The 14520-nt window shown below is 39.0% G+C and overlaps 1 protein-coding gene across 1 annotated transcript; it reads left to right on the top strand.

The window, feature by feature from the left end:
• Nucleotides 1–584: 584 nt before the first annotated feature.
• On the top strand, nt 585–10133 carry SIX6 (SIX homeobox 6). Its single transcript, XM_032229723.1, has 2 exons — nt 585–1156; nt 9956–10133. The coding sequence occupies exons 1-2, from the start codon at nt 585–587 to the stop codon at nt 10131–10133; spliced, it is 750 nt and encodes a 249-aa protein (XP_032085614.1).
• The last annotated feature ends 4387 nt before the right edge of the window (nt 10134–14520 follow it).

Here is a 14520-nt window from a genome sequence, read left to right as displayed (position 1 = left end):
CAAATAAGAAGCAGAAAAGGCGACGACGGCGAAGAATGTGCGGTGGGGGGGTGTCGTTGGTTGGGGGCATCTGGGGGCTTTCCCCATCCATCCTCCCTCCCTCCCCCCTCGCTTCTTTCCCTTCTCCTCCTCCTCACATACATTATCCTCCTCCCTCCCTCCCTCCCTCCCAAACTTCAGGCTACCGCAGGGAGCGCGGGCCATTCTGCTTCCCAGCGCCCGAGCGCAGCACGCGTGCGACGGCTGCGGCTGTAGCTACTGCTGTTAAAGGTTCTCCAAGCGACCCCCTAAAGCGCGGCGGGAAGAGCAGGGCAGAATTAGAAATAAACATTAAAAAAGCAAGGCGAGAGCGGCATTTGTCTTCAGCTTGGAGAGCCGCATCGCCGCCGCCGCCGCCTTGCTGGTGCAGGAGGAGAAGAACGAAGAATCGGCTCAGCTCCGCCGCAGCTCCAGTTCAAGGCGACAAGAGGCGGGCGCCGAAGTCCAGGAGCCCGGCATTGAGGGCCCGAAGCTCTCGAGTAGCCTGAGCCGCGGCGGACAAGAGGCGACTCGGCCCAGGAACCCGGCCCCGCCCGGCCGTCTCCATGTTTCAGCTGCCGATCCTCAACTTCAGTCCGCAGCAAGTGGCCGGGGTGTGCGAGACCCTGGAGGAGAGCGGCGACGTGGAGCGCCTGGGGCGCTTCCTGTGGTCGCTGCCGGTGGCGCCGGCGGCGTGCGAGGCGCTCAACCGGAACGAGTCAGTGCTCCGCGCGCGCGCCATCGTGGCCTTCCACGGCGGCAACTACCGCGAGCTCTACCACATTCTGGAAAGCCACAAGTTCCCCAAGGAGTCCCACGCCAAGCTCCAGGCCCTCTGGCTCGAGGCTCACTACCAGGAGGCCGAGAAGCTCCGCGGCCGGCCCCTGGGCCCCGTCGACAAGTACCGCGTGCGCAAGAAGTTCCCGTTGCCCCGCACCATCTGGGACGGCGAGCAGAAGACGCACTGCTTCAAGGAGCGCACCCGGCACCTGCTCCGCGAATGGTACCTGCAGGACCCTTACCCCAACCCCAGCAAAAAGCGCGAGCTGGCCCAGGCCACGGGACTCACCCCCACGCAAGTGGGCAACTGGTTCAAAAACCGGCGCCAAAGGGACCGGGCCGCCGCCGCCAAGAACAGGTCAGTAGGGTAGCTGAGAGCCGGGGCGCAGGAGGAAGGCGAACGGGGAAGGGAGGGCAGCTCAGCTCTGCCCAGGCTTTCTGTGCTGGCCGATTCACACAACAGCCGCGTTCTAAACCTGGGTCAGCCGTGCGATTGTTGAATGTCAAGGAACGCGCCATACCCTGAGAAAGAAATCTGATTGTGTCCTCACTTGATGGACTGCTTGGCACTGCTCGTGAAACCCACTGAATCTAAGCCTTTTCCAGCCTCATTTTAGGCTAGTCTCTCCTGTGATGGAGACACCAGTGAGACCAGCCAAAACGATTTGATTTGCAAATATGATCAGTTTTCTATTTACACATTCGGTGAGGGTTTCTGGTTTCTGTGAGTCCTGCTCCAGAATACACATGTTTGGGACCAGGTTGTAATCCTAAGAATATTTATCTGGAAGAAAGACTATATTCCTAAAGTCTTAAATCAGAATTCAGAGGAATATTCTGCACCCTTGTGATATTACTATGATTACCTAGCAAACTCAGTCAGTCAGTCAGATGTTTGGACTGGATTTTGCATTTTTGACCACCCATTCAGTCCTTCTTCAGGGATAGGGATAGGCAGATTTGTTGTTTAAATTATTACTGTTGTTGTTATTTGCCCAAGGTACTACAGGAAAAGGATGCGAGGAGATGGCTTAGGCTCCCTTCTATCATGCTCATAACATAAATTGATGTCTGTTTTTTTTGGTGTTGAAGCTTAACTTTTACGATATAGCTGTCAACATGGAATCAGAAAGTTTGACTTTTCAAGAATAGTTCCAGTTCAAGGAAATATGGTCAGTTGTAGCCTCTGGTATTTTACAGTCATTATTTTTGAGAATCACAAAGGCAAATGTGCTTGACAATCACAACTTTTCACTGTTGACATATATGCAGGAGTAACCATTCTAGCTGCATGCAATTCATTTATTTTTTGAAGTAAATTTTATTAATTTTAAATGTCATTTTATTTCCTACTGTATTTAATTTAACGAAGAATTTTTAAAAAGAATTTTCAGATGTAAATATTCCCTAACAGGGAGACATGAGTTACAAGTTAACATATTGCTATTTGCTTACTTTTAACAATTAAATATCAACTATCCATGGGATGAATATAAAAAACCTGAGAATTAATGAAATACTAAGTATATAATGGTAGTTATTTTTATATATAATATTTTAAGGCAATGATTTGACATAGTAGAATTCCATTCTGAAACATCTTTTAGCAGCAGGTGAAGAGATGCAGTTAAAAAATGCAAAACAATTTTTTTAATTAATTGAAAATTCAAGAAATTATGGCAATGGTGTAACATACAATTTTAAAGTCCAATGAAACAAAACATTTGCAATTATAATTTTTATAGTTATAATTTTCTTTGACATTTTTCATTTCTACTATTTATCCAAAATATACTTTGAACAAAAGTAAAAACTGAAATGTAAAACATATATGGGATTCCAACTTAACTTGATTTTATTAAAATGTGGCTTACTTAGGTTTAGGGTACAATTTTGCATTTTGTTAGACAAATAAAGCCTTATGACATACCATGTATATTCAACTGCAGCAAAACAGACTACCAACAGAATTAAAAATGATTATATTGTATGTTTTAAAGCTTTTTATTTAAACGGCTTCAGTATAAGGCGTACACCTTTCTTGTGAAGCCAAATTATCATCCTTTGTTCCATTTCTGTGAAGATAGGTTGCCGCTAGGTTATGCCCTTTTGGAAGAATATTAACTATAATGGTTTGTAGTATGTAGGGGAGAATGTATGTGGCTATATGATAAAATACTTTAAGATATGCATGCCTTCATAGGAATAAATAAGGAATAAACTAAGAAGGAAAAATGTGCTTTAAATGAAAGCCTTGCTCTAGTAGAAGAGAATTTCTGATCCATTTAGGCATGTTAATTAGCACAAATGACCTCTATTTTTCAGTAGGCAAACAATAGATCCCCATTCATGACTCTGTTGTGTCAAAGTGCAGGAATGTAAAACAATTTGGTCCTATTGACTTCCACAATACTCAGCTTAAATCCATGAGGCATGATACGCAGCTAGGGGCTATACTAAAATACTATTTTTCCCTATATACTTCCTGGAGAAATTCCCTTTTAATCAGAAGTTTACTTGTGCAATATGAATTTTTCCAGCATTCCTCCTTGGAATCAGGTTTAAGTGGAATCTGACATGTAAGTGATCACAAGGACAAAATATATGAGAAAATTAATTTGACATAATACCATCATTTAAATATGAATGTTCATTAAGATGATTAATAAGAATTAGCTTATTAATTTGTAAAAGAACTGGGTAATCAAATATCCTTGAGTTTAGCATTTCCCAAAGTGCAGTTTTAAGTAGCAGGTACATGATTTCCTTAAACTTTTTAAGACCATAAACCGTGAGTGAAGCAAAACTATAATGAATGCTTAGATATTTGGTGTGGTTAGGATACAGTTGGACAGAGATGAGGACAGACAAAGAATACAGCATAGGTAATCATTTTCATAATTTGTCCTGACCTGTAATTAAAATAAAATATTTTCTGTTTGAAAGTAAAACTAAAATGGGTTATTTTCAGTCTGTTGAAAGTATGTTCAGAAAATAGCCTTTCTTTTTCTGTGTGTTCAGATTTTATATAATGAATATAAATAAATGTTATGTAAAATAAGAGGGAGTATAACAATAAGAGTTTAGAAGGGTTATTTGTACAATTGATGGGCAAGATCATTTCATAGGAAGAGGTAACTGAAAGACAGTATTTTTACAGTAGAAAAAATGTCTTCTTAAACTCATATACACCCACATCCCAGTTCAATTTTCATTTAAATAGTTGGAACTGAACTGGGAAGATAAACAATAGTTTGAATAAAGAATGAAAAACATAATGACTTCAGATAAGATGATAAGATATATTTTTATTTATCAGTATAATCCAGAATAGATTTGGAAAATGTAATTTCAGGAAAAAAATTACTCAATCAAATTTTATTTGTGGTATTCTATTATTATTTGACAGTATAAATGTGGATATTGTTTTCACTCTCATTGTCTACTTCTGCTAGATTTGTATTGTTATCTTCTTTGTTCTAAAAACAGTAGTCAGGCATAACAGCAATTAGAGCTTGATAAAAGTGTGAGAATGAGGTATATTTTTAAAAAGGTGTTTCACATTTTTTGAGTAGCATACCTATTCCTCAGACATATCTATAACTTGAAGTTTTGTTAATACTGAATTTACATCTGGAGTAACTGTTACTTAGAAAAGGAAAAGAAGGCATATATATTTAAGTATGTTCTCGTGGGACATGTGTAGCAATTGGCATAACAAAAAAGGATCATATTGTAACAGGTCTCAAAATGAATTTTTCATATTTCTTCATATAACTTATAATAAACCTTCTAGATATTCTAGATATTACTGACTTTCTAGTAAAACCACATAATTATATTCATATATAACCATAGCCATATAATTTATTTATATAATTATATAATGAAAAAAGAAGAGGTTGTAAAACAAAGCATTTCTAGTAAAATCATTTCTATAAAGCGAGAAATGCCTTATAAAAAGAAACAGCCAAGATATTATGACATTACTATAAATACCAGTACAATGCAACAAACATAACCTATATCATTTGAAGATATAATATAAATATTTGGAGAGAATCATCTAATTCTTAGAATAGCATAGCAGATATTGTAAAATGGTTAGATGGGTGAAGTATTTGAAAATTAGGTGAGGAGAGGAAATTTAATTCTTTATCTGTGATGTGTTTTAACGCATATATAGAGATCTACATCCCCTGATTGATCCACAGGTCTTAAAATGATAAATAAGCATTCCTCCCATCAATTTCTCATATCCACATAAATCTCACTTACAAAGTAGACAACAGGGTAAGGCATAGAGAGTGGATAGACTATTGAAGTTTATTGTTGATGGGCAATTTAACCTGGGGTGGATTTGAGGGTTATATTTGCCTTCTTAATTATCTGCATATGGCACCTGGACCACAAATTGAGAGTGAGCATGGTATAGTAGTTAAAATATTGGAAAAAGATTGGGGACACCCACCCAGGTTCTACTTCACCCTCAACCAAAAAGGCTCACTAGATGAATAACTTTGGGCTAATTGTTCTTTCTCTACTATCTCAGAGAACTATTGTGGGGAAAGAAATAAGAGAAGGAAGATAGAAGTATGCTGCCTCAATCTCCTGAATGAAAGACAGAACACAGAATATAAATGAAATATATAGTATAGCATATATAACACACAGTTGTGTCAACCATATTCTATCTTCAATGTCCTCTAAGTTACAATAGCTTCTTATTTAGGACATTGTACCATCACTGGTATTGAAATAAATTCAGCTATTATTCCAGTCATCTACATAGTAGAGGTGTACTATCTTCTCTCTTGCCTTCAATGGCAAATTAATTTGATCCAGTCTTGTGGGTAAATAATAAATAGGGAGGGAGGAGAGAGGGTAGTTAATAGATTTCTATGCTCAGCAATTTATTTGTAATAGACGAGAGCTGTACTTAGCCAGAGAAGCCTACAAAAATATTCTCTGTATTATTTATACCCTTCCTCTGATTCTCAGACCTATCCAAACTCTAAATGAAGAAATTCTCTTTTGCTATCTTGGCCACAGATATATTTATTTTTCATATAATGATTCATTTTTGGTCTACTCAAAACTTCCTCTAGAAGGAGAGAAATAAGAGTTTAATATCACCTAAGACACTTCCTTATATAAGGAATATGGTCTGTCTTGCTTTGAAGTTAAGAGATTCAGTAGATGTTAGCTAGGGTAGAGATTAAAAGTGAGAAGGCAGAGAAAATGAACATTGATAATAGACAGAACTGTATTGTGTAAGAGAAGCTGGTGTGGGGCAAATGTGGCAGAATATAAAGATATTTTGTGATGCAAAGATAAGTTGATACATTGGTGAGATTGTTTTGTTAATGAGGTCTGTAAGGGGCATTAAGCACTATAAGAAACTATGTATATGGGATTCCAATAATGACTAGCAAGTATTAGAAGTGTAGAAAAAACTCTCTTCCCAAAACAAACATCCAAGGACCTTAGCTGGAAACACTACTTACAATGGGCCACTCCCCATCATTGAGTTAAAGTGCTATCCATCCACCCTTGAGTTGGCATTTAACAACATCAGAATAACAACTACTGACCCTGGCGTCAATCCCTATTGTACTTTATTGTATCTGTTCCTAGTCGCTGCCAAATGATGCTGTCCTGATTTGAGGGTGCCAGTCATAATAGGATTAGTGACTGGAATGTTTTGCTTTGGTCCACTTTCAGCATGTCATCAGCCAGTGGGAGAACCATCCATCATTTAGGGCACTATAGCAAAAAACCATTCAGTATTGTCCAACTCTTGATGACTTTATATGGAATTGCTGTCCATGCTATCCTGTCAAGCACAGCTTCTTTCAGTTTTTGAATGTTCATCTTTTTTAATCATAGCAAAGATATATGGTGGCTTATTTTGGGATTCTGGGTTTTTTTCTCCCGTCCCCCCCAATCAAATCTTATTTGATCATCAATCCAGTAAAATAAAATGAAGGATCTGGGGAAACACCAGTGTGATATTAGTTGCAGAAGGAAGAAACCAAATCCTGATAGAATTGTTCAACTGGCTGGGTCTGATAGAGAAAAATAATTAAAACCAACTAGCTGCTGGGCAATCAAGAGTGGACAAAGGAGGAATTAAAGTGGGCAGATATAGGGAAACTGCAAATAGGCAAACAAAACCCATTTCAACATCCTTCATTCTTCTCTGGAGGGAGGAAATGCAGGGATGCTGCATCTTAAAGATACATTTCAGGGTATTAACTGTACTAAAATTGAGTTCATGTAAATGAGGCATTCTTATTCCTGGATTAAAATAGTAGAACTCTGCTCTTCCTTATTTTTGAGGGTGCCAGGAGACAAGTTAACTGTCAGAAATATGGGGGGAACTGACGGGTATGGGACCCTAGAAGACAAAGTGATGGTGGAGACTGGGAGGTGGGAGAGAAATGACTAGTAAAGGCTGATTAGTGACCTAGATCAAGCCCGATAGCTGTGCCTCCCAATGCTTATAGTGCACATCTTCACCTCCACAAAACATTATCTTTATCTTCAATGGTCCCAAACCATTACAGGTTTAACACAAGTTAACCTTGGTGGCATAATATTGGCTTAAGAGGGAAAACGCTGCATGTACTACTAATGAAAATGTAAGACTTCCTGCTGATGAGGCTAATGTCATGAACCTAAAGGAGAACAACTGGTGTTGTCAAGCTATGATTATGTCATTGTAAGTGCATCTGGGATTAAGCCAAAAACAAATTAGGTGATTCATTAAAACATTTTATTTGGTCTTCAATCTGTTTTCCTTGACCTGGACTTTATATTACCTCGGAGTGTGAGTATGCCTGCGGGGGTGGGGGATGGCCAGGCATTTAAGTCACTATTGACTCCCGATGACTGTCTGGACAAGTCCCCTGCAGTTTTCTTAGCAAGGTTTTTCAGAAATGTTTTTCAATGCTGGTTTCCTAGGGCTGAGAGACATGACTGACCCAAGATCACCTTGCACCTAAAAAGGGATCAGAACTCAGTCTCCTGATTTCTACCCTGATGCCTTATTCACTACATCAAACTGACTTTCCTACTTATTATCAGGTATATTCTCAGACTATCCCTAAAAAAATCATGTCACAAATATATACTAAGAGCAATTGGGAATACTTCATGAAAGATTTCCAAAGTGTGATCAGGAATTAAGATGTAAAAAAAAAAGTTTTGTTATGAAATGTGGCTGTTATGTTAATATGCAAAGTTGATTTATACTGGCTGCTTGCTGCCATGATGAGAAATGCTAGTATAAAACAACTGTGTATATTGTCATCATAGCCTCATTCCATAACAAAACCTTTTTTCTTATTTAGGGAATAAGATAGATTACATGTCGCTAGAAATGTTGACACTTTTCAAAGTTTATTATTAATCAAACATCAAAATATTTCTTATATTTTTTTCAAATTTTTGAAATTTGATGTAATTTTGCAATGTTTTACTTTTACTTTACTAAGATGAATATTGTTTTATGTAGTAATAGCACTTAGACGTATATATTTCTTCATAATTCTTTACAGGACCTAACAATCTGAGTGCTTATTTTATAGACCTTGGAAGGGTGGAATGCAGTGTTGACCTTGTGTTGGTCAGGATTGAACTCCTGGCAGTTGGCAGAATTGGTCTGCAATACTGCATTCTAACTACTGAGCCACCAGAGCTGGAATTGTTATTTGGACTGCAATTGATTTCAAAAGGAATCAGTATTTAGAATTCATAAATTATTGCAATATTTGTAGTAAATTAATGATTAAAGCTTCATATTGAACAGAAAGAGACAAAAGGAAAAGGCGTCAAAATGTAGTTCTGTGGAATCTTAATATTTTACACTATCTTTATGTTTATTCCAAAATCCTATTGTGTTCAACAGACCAGCGTCTAAGATAGATATAACATGCCAGCTTTTATTATACATGTGCTCATTCAGTAACCTGAGGGCCATAGATCTCTCCCATCCACTGGCCATGCTCCTTGCCCCATCTGACTTATGATTATTTTTTTAGGCACTAAAAAAAAGGGGAAGCACATATATTTCCTAATCAAAAGGCTTCCAGGATGATGATTATCTCCAGGTCTAGTTGCTGAACGGACCAAAACATATCATATTCGTCTCTATTTCACTATGTCAAAAAACAATGTGTAAATAGCAGTTCCAAGCCAGCCTTATCCCACCAATAGTTAATCAGACTTAGATCTAATTAATAGTCAGATAGGGACCATAGGAAATCTGAGGAGTAGGATCAAGCAATACTTTTTAAAAAGAAATCTCCAAAGAAGCAGTGGCAAACTATTTTCTTAATGTTGCCAAGAAAGCTACACTGATGGGTACTGGGAGTCATTGAGACTGACTGTTTGACAATAAAAATATACATTTTGTCTATAACCTCTATATGCGAGACAAAGAATTCAGGGAAGGTATTGGACCTTTGTGCTGGAAATAAGTTTCTGCAGCCTCTTCTCTGTAGCTGCGCCATGTTTGGGATTATACTGTGTCTTTCATTAAGAGGGGAGATGCTGTAGAGGCTTGTCCTAAGATTGGGGGTGGGTGGGTTGTTATGATTTTGTAGAAACCTTGAAGGCAGAATGATGCTAAGTAGGCTAAATGGTACAGATGCTCAGACAGCAGTTGGTGAGGGAAGGGGAGAATTTGGGTGAGGGGGCAATGCAGAAAAGGAGCTGCTCTTTGGACTTTTCAACATTTTTTGTCATCAAAATTATATCTGAGTACTGAAATGAGCAGACAAGATCAATATGTTTCATTCAACACAAAGTGATTAGTGAAGACATAATGGCGGAAGACAAAACAATATCGGAGTCTTTCTCACTCAATCCATGCTGTTGATTTCAAGGAGGAACAACAATGGAGGGAAACAATAACGTTGACATGGTTTTGAGTGCAATATATTCCAATTTGGGGGTGGGTGGGTGTCTTTATTCGGCCCCGAATCCGAATACCGGCGCAGAATTCCGTGGCCCGGAAGTGGGGCAGAACCAATACTGGGGAGCGGGATTCGTAAGGCCGAAGCAGGGAAAGGCCGGGCGGACAGCGGGCTGCCCTTCGTGGCGACGGCCGCTTGAGTCACGACCGTTTCTCTTCTCCTTTCCCCCCTCGCAGGCTCCAGCAACAGGGACTCTCCTCGCAGGGTGCGGGGCGGTCGCTGCCGTCGGAGGAAGAGAGCGCGGGCGAACCGCCGCTCGGCGCCGCCGCCAGCCCCGCCGCCAGCCTCTCCAGTAAAGCCGCCGCTTCCTCGGCCATCTCCATCACCTCCAGTGATAGTGAATGCGATCTGTGAGCAGCAGAAGGAAGGCTTCGCCGAACTTGGCGTGGAGTACAGCGCGGAGTTCGCGGACAACGAGGGTGGGGAGGACGGGACCTGGCGAGGACGCAGCGGCACCCCGAGGGTGGCCCTCGAGCCTTCTGGCTCGCCGCCTTCAGCCCTTTGCCTTGCCCGCACTCCGGGGTCTCTGCGTCTGAGAAACTCCCGGCAAAAAGACACAGCCCGACCAGGCCCTGCCGAAAGAAAGACTCCGAAGCCTTCAATTCTTCGAGCAGGAGCCATTGCAACGTGTGGAGTCAAACATCAGGCCTAGAAAAAGTGACACCTGCCTCGCCTACTGCCCTCTTTTAATTTCCCTCTGGAGTATCCGATTGCAAAGACAGTGATTTTTGTTTATTTTGTTTTTAGTTTGGTTTTTATATATATATATATATTATATAAATATAAATATTTTATATAATGTTTATTGAGTTATTTAAATTGCTCCGTTGGTAGATTGTCTTATTTGGTGACCATAATCATTATTAATATTATTGTTATATTATAATGGGGCGGTGCCTGTGTGAATAGCTACTGTATTTCATTTCCTCCATTTGTGGAGCGTGTGCAGCATCTGGTATTGTATGGAGAAAGAAGGGCAGTCAGAAAATGGAAGGAACAAATGAAACCAGTATAATAATATATTCGGTGAGCAAAATAAATTCTGCTATTCCTTTCATTGTGTTAAAAAATTCTTAATCTTGGAAAGAACAGGTATTGAGATACGTAGGTAAGTAAACATGTGAGAAAGGCAGCTAAGAACAATACCTGGCAAGGGGATTTGCAAAACAGTGGGTTGCATTTCAATTTACTTTACTCATGATTAATTGTCTCATTGGGGCCATTTAATTAATTCTATTATGGATTCATTCAATGCAAAATTATATACTAACTATAGGGACTGGCTTTGCAGAAAAACAGCCATCCTACAATGTGGACCAGTTCATTCACTTGTTCTGTTGAGCACACAGCAGTAGATAGTAGGTCTTTTTCCCATTTAAGCAACATTGTTCACTTCAGTTTAGTGGCTTATGAGTTCAAAGTTCATTTATAAAGAAAATTATTGCTTGGTGCTCATTACTGAGTCCTCCCTGCCACTGCCCAGGATTTTATGATTTAGGGATAAAATGATCTTACCAGCCAGATTGAACCAGAGATAAAGGAAGGGAAGAAAAGAGAGGGGACAGAAATGCATTTACATTAAAAAAAAACAAAGCTAAGTAAATCTTTTAGCATCCTGGACAGAGGCTACAATCCATTTTAGCACATTACTTGCAATAAGCCCCCTTAAGTCAATAGGATATTCAACTTCTGAGTAATCGTGCCTAGGTTTGGACTATATATCTTTTTTTTTTTTTGCAGAAAGGAAAGGGGTAGATGTAATGATAGTCTTTTCACTTTCAGATTCCTAAATCCCAATTATATGAAGTAGTCATTAAGAGCAGGGTTACAAAATTAATCCTTCTAAATACTATAAAATATAATCCCTTATCTTTTCAGTATGGAAAATGATACAGAATTGCAGCTGTACTTCATTTTCTATAATAACTGTATAATAGCATGGCTATTGACAAAAAAAATTGTAAACCTGGCCAATATCAGGATCCAGGTATTACCTGTTAATATTTCAGGATTTAATAGGTATAAACCTGAAAAATGCATGGACCACTTTAAAAATATACTGTAAAAACATGGTATACAATATGATTTACTGTATATTTCCTTCTACTTAGCAGAATTAATACTACATTGTATTTCATGCCTCAATAGTTTTTCTGCGTACTAACTGCACAAGATCAGTCCAGAGAAGGGTACAATCGTATGACAGTGGGATCCTAGGTATATGTACTCAAGAAAAGGAAATGCAACTCACCCTGAAATAGGTAAGTGTAGGATTGCATCATTACTTGTGTCTTTGAACTATTGTAACTTCCTTCCATGTAAGGGTACACAAAATAGGGCTGTACCATCAGATACAAAGCATCAATCTTTAAAATCAAGCTTTTAGTTTCATTCAAAGATAAAGCACGTTGCTGCCCCCATTGCCCACCACACAAATTATTCTGGCTAATGTTAAAAAGTGATGCTGGTTTTATTGTATTTCTATTCTGTTACTTTTCCTCTCCACCTTGGAATTAAACTTTCATTTAGGTGGAACCTGAGTGTCTCCACCCAGGCTATGTTCTGATGCTGTGGTTCTTTATTGGAACAAGGGGCTGATTCTATAACCCATACCAGAGTCTTTTAATAAAAGAGCACATTTGTGAGTGGTTAGATATTTACCTAAGTTCACGACTCCATTGAGAAAAAACTCCTCCATATTTTTTTTAATCTGCTGTGGGTCGACTGAGAGGGGCAGTCAGGTAGGGACTCTGCAAATGCTTGCCTGGCTTGTTGGGTGGATCTCCCCACATGTCTAACAAGCCCAGATTTGGTGGAAGAAAGCAAAAGGCCTTTAGCAGAAGCACCAGCTAAGCTGCTTTAGTGTGTATGGGTTTTCTCCTTCCCCAGCCAAAGGGATTTTATACCATTACAGAGTTTGAGCACTGATCTTTAAATCACTTGAGCTGTGCTGTTTCAGTCTTGTTTTTCTGGGTTGTTGTTTGGTTTTTTCCCCCCTCTTTTTAAATAAGCTGATTTATTTTTGCTGGGAAAAGACAGGGAAGAAATGATAGGCAGGGTACAGAGTCTGGTCTTTTAGAGATGTTACTGCAAAGCTATTGCTTAGAAAGCAGTGTTGTATATTCTAATATTCCCACACTTACTTGGAAATAAACTCCATTATTATTCAGACGTTTCAATTCTGTTTCTGGGGACTGAATTGCAGTATCACTCATATTCTACTACTGCCAGTGAAAGGCTACAGGCCAGCTAAAACGGGTGTAGGCTGGTTGCCCATATATCAGTCAGAACATCTCTTTTCTTTTTAATTTAAAGAAAACAGAAGGAAGGAAGCTGGGAGACCCCCTCTGAGAACTGATTACTAGGGTAGTGAGTTGTATTGGGTGCAACTGTGTTCATCTTTGACTAAATAGCAGGTAGTGTTACCTTGCATACTTTGCTGTCCAGATAAGCTGCAGCATCCTGTATATAAAGGAACGTTTAAGTTCTCTGTCTGGAATGAATCTTCAGAATCTCTTGTCTTAAAATCACATCTTATGTAAGGCAATATTGAAATATCTGTTGAGAGTGGACAGGGAAAATGCTGAGGAATCTACTTAGTGACACCTAGTAATAAAAATAATTTGTAATATATTAAAGAATGCAATATATCATATCATATATCATACCATATCATCCATTTATTATAATACAAACTTTAAATTATTTATTTATCTGAAGTTAAGCCAGGTTTATTCCCTTAAAAGATCTCTTACTGAACATTTCATCCAACTCTTTCATGGCCAATGAAAGAGATCTAATGTTTCAGAATATAAACCAATATAAACAAAATATAAAATATAAAAGTGGGGTTTTCTTTTAGGCATTACATCTGTCTATATTGCTGAATCATTCTACTATTCAAAGAGCAGAATCTAGTTGCAATTCAACTTAATTTATTGTAATGCTAAAGTAATTACTTTCTTTCGGTATACAATTCAGTTAGTATGTAATCCAGTTTGTTCTAATTCTGATCCAAAGCTGATAAATAAGAATAATCCTGTGAAATACATATATAATTCTGAATAGGATAATAATTCCTTTGCTTGCCTTTTAATACATGCAGAATAATGCACTGGCCAACCTAGCTGATCCTTTTGGTAAACTAATTGCTAAATGTAAAATCAACACACTCTCTGGGAAAATCTCATTGTGAGTGGGAAGATCCCTAGCAGATCTTGGATTCTAGCCAAGTGGCTTTGGCATTAAGGTGAATGTAGACTAATGTATTGATCTCTGCCTTTTCTACTTAAAGAGCTCCTACTGAATCTGGGTTTGAAGATCAAGAACAGAGTATTTCTCACAAACATTGGAAGCAAGATACTGCCAAAACTTTCCTCTTTCCACTGTTCATAGCAGAGAAGGCAGTTTTGTCAACATTCTTTGTTATATAGTCAAAAGCAAGGAATTGGAATCAGAGACACCGAAGTGCATATTAAACCTGCCTCAAAATGTTGCAGCATGGAACACTTGTTTGGCATCCTGTGACCTTCTCTAGAACACCCTATAACAATCCCATCCCTCCCCTTTTTCAGGCTTCACTTCCCCAACATCACTCAGCATGTTTACCCATCCCTAAGGTGCATCTTCCTGATTTAATATTCCTCATCCTAATAATTTGCTTATACAGCTGCCCTTGCTCCAACTTTTAAATGGCTCCCCTTTGTTTACAGTGGACACTGTTTGACTACACTAGAAATCT

Source organism: Thamnophis elegans, chromosome 1 (assembly GCF_009769535.1).
Source record: "Thamnophis elegans isolate rThaEle1 chromosome 1, rThaEle1.pri, whole genome shotgun sequence".
NCBI classification, from domain to species: domain Eukaryota; kingdom Metazoa; phylum Chordata; class Lepidosauria; order Squamata; family Colubridae; genus Thamnophis; species Thamnophis elegans.
This window is presented reverse-complemented; position numbering and strand designations above follow the sequence as displayed.

Coding starts and splice junctions, on each gene's coding strand:
- SIX6 (XM_032229723.1), top strand. CDS start 585: ATGTTTCAGCTGCCGATCCTCAACTTCAGTCCGCAGCAAGTGGCCGGG. Junction 1,157..9,955: donor GCCGCCGCCGCCAAGAACAG/GTCAGTAGGGTA, acceptor CCCCCCTCGCAG/GCTCCAGCAACAGGGACTCT.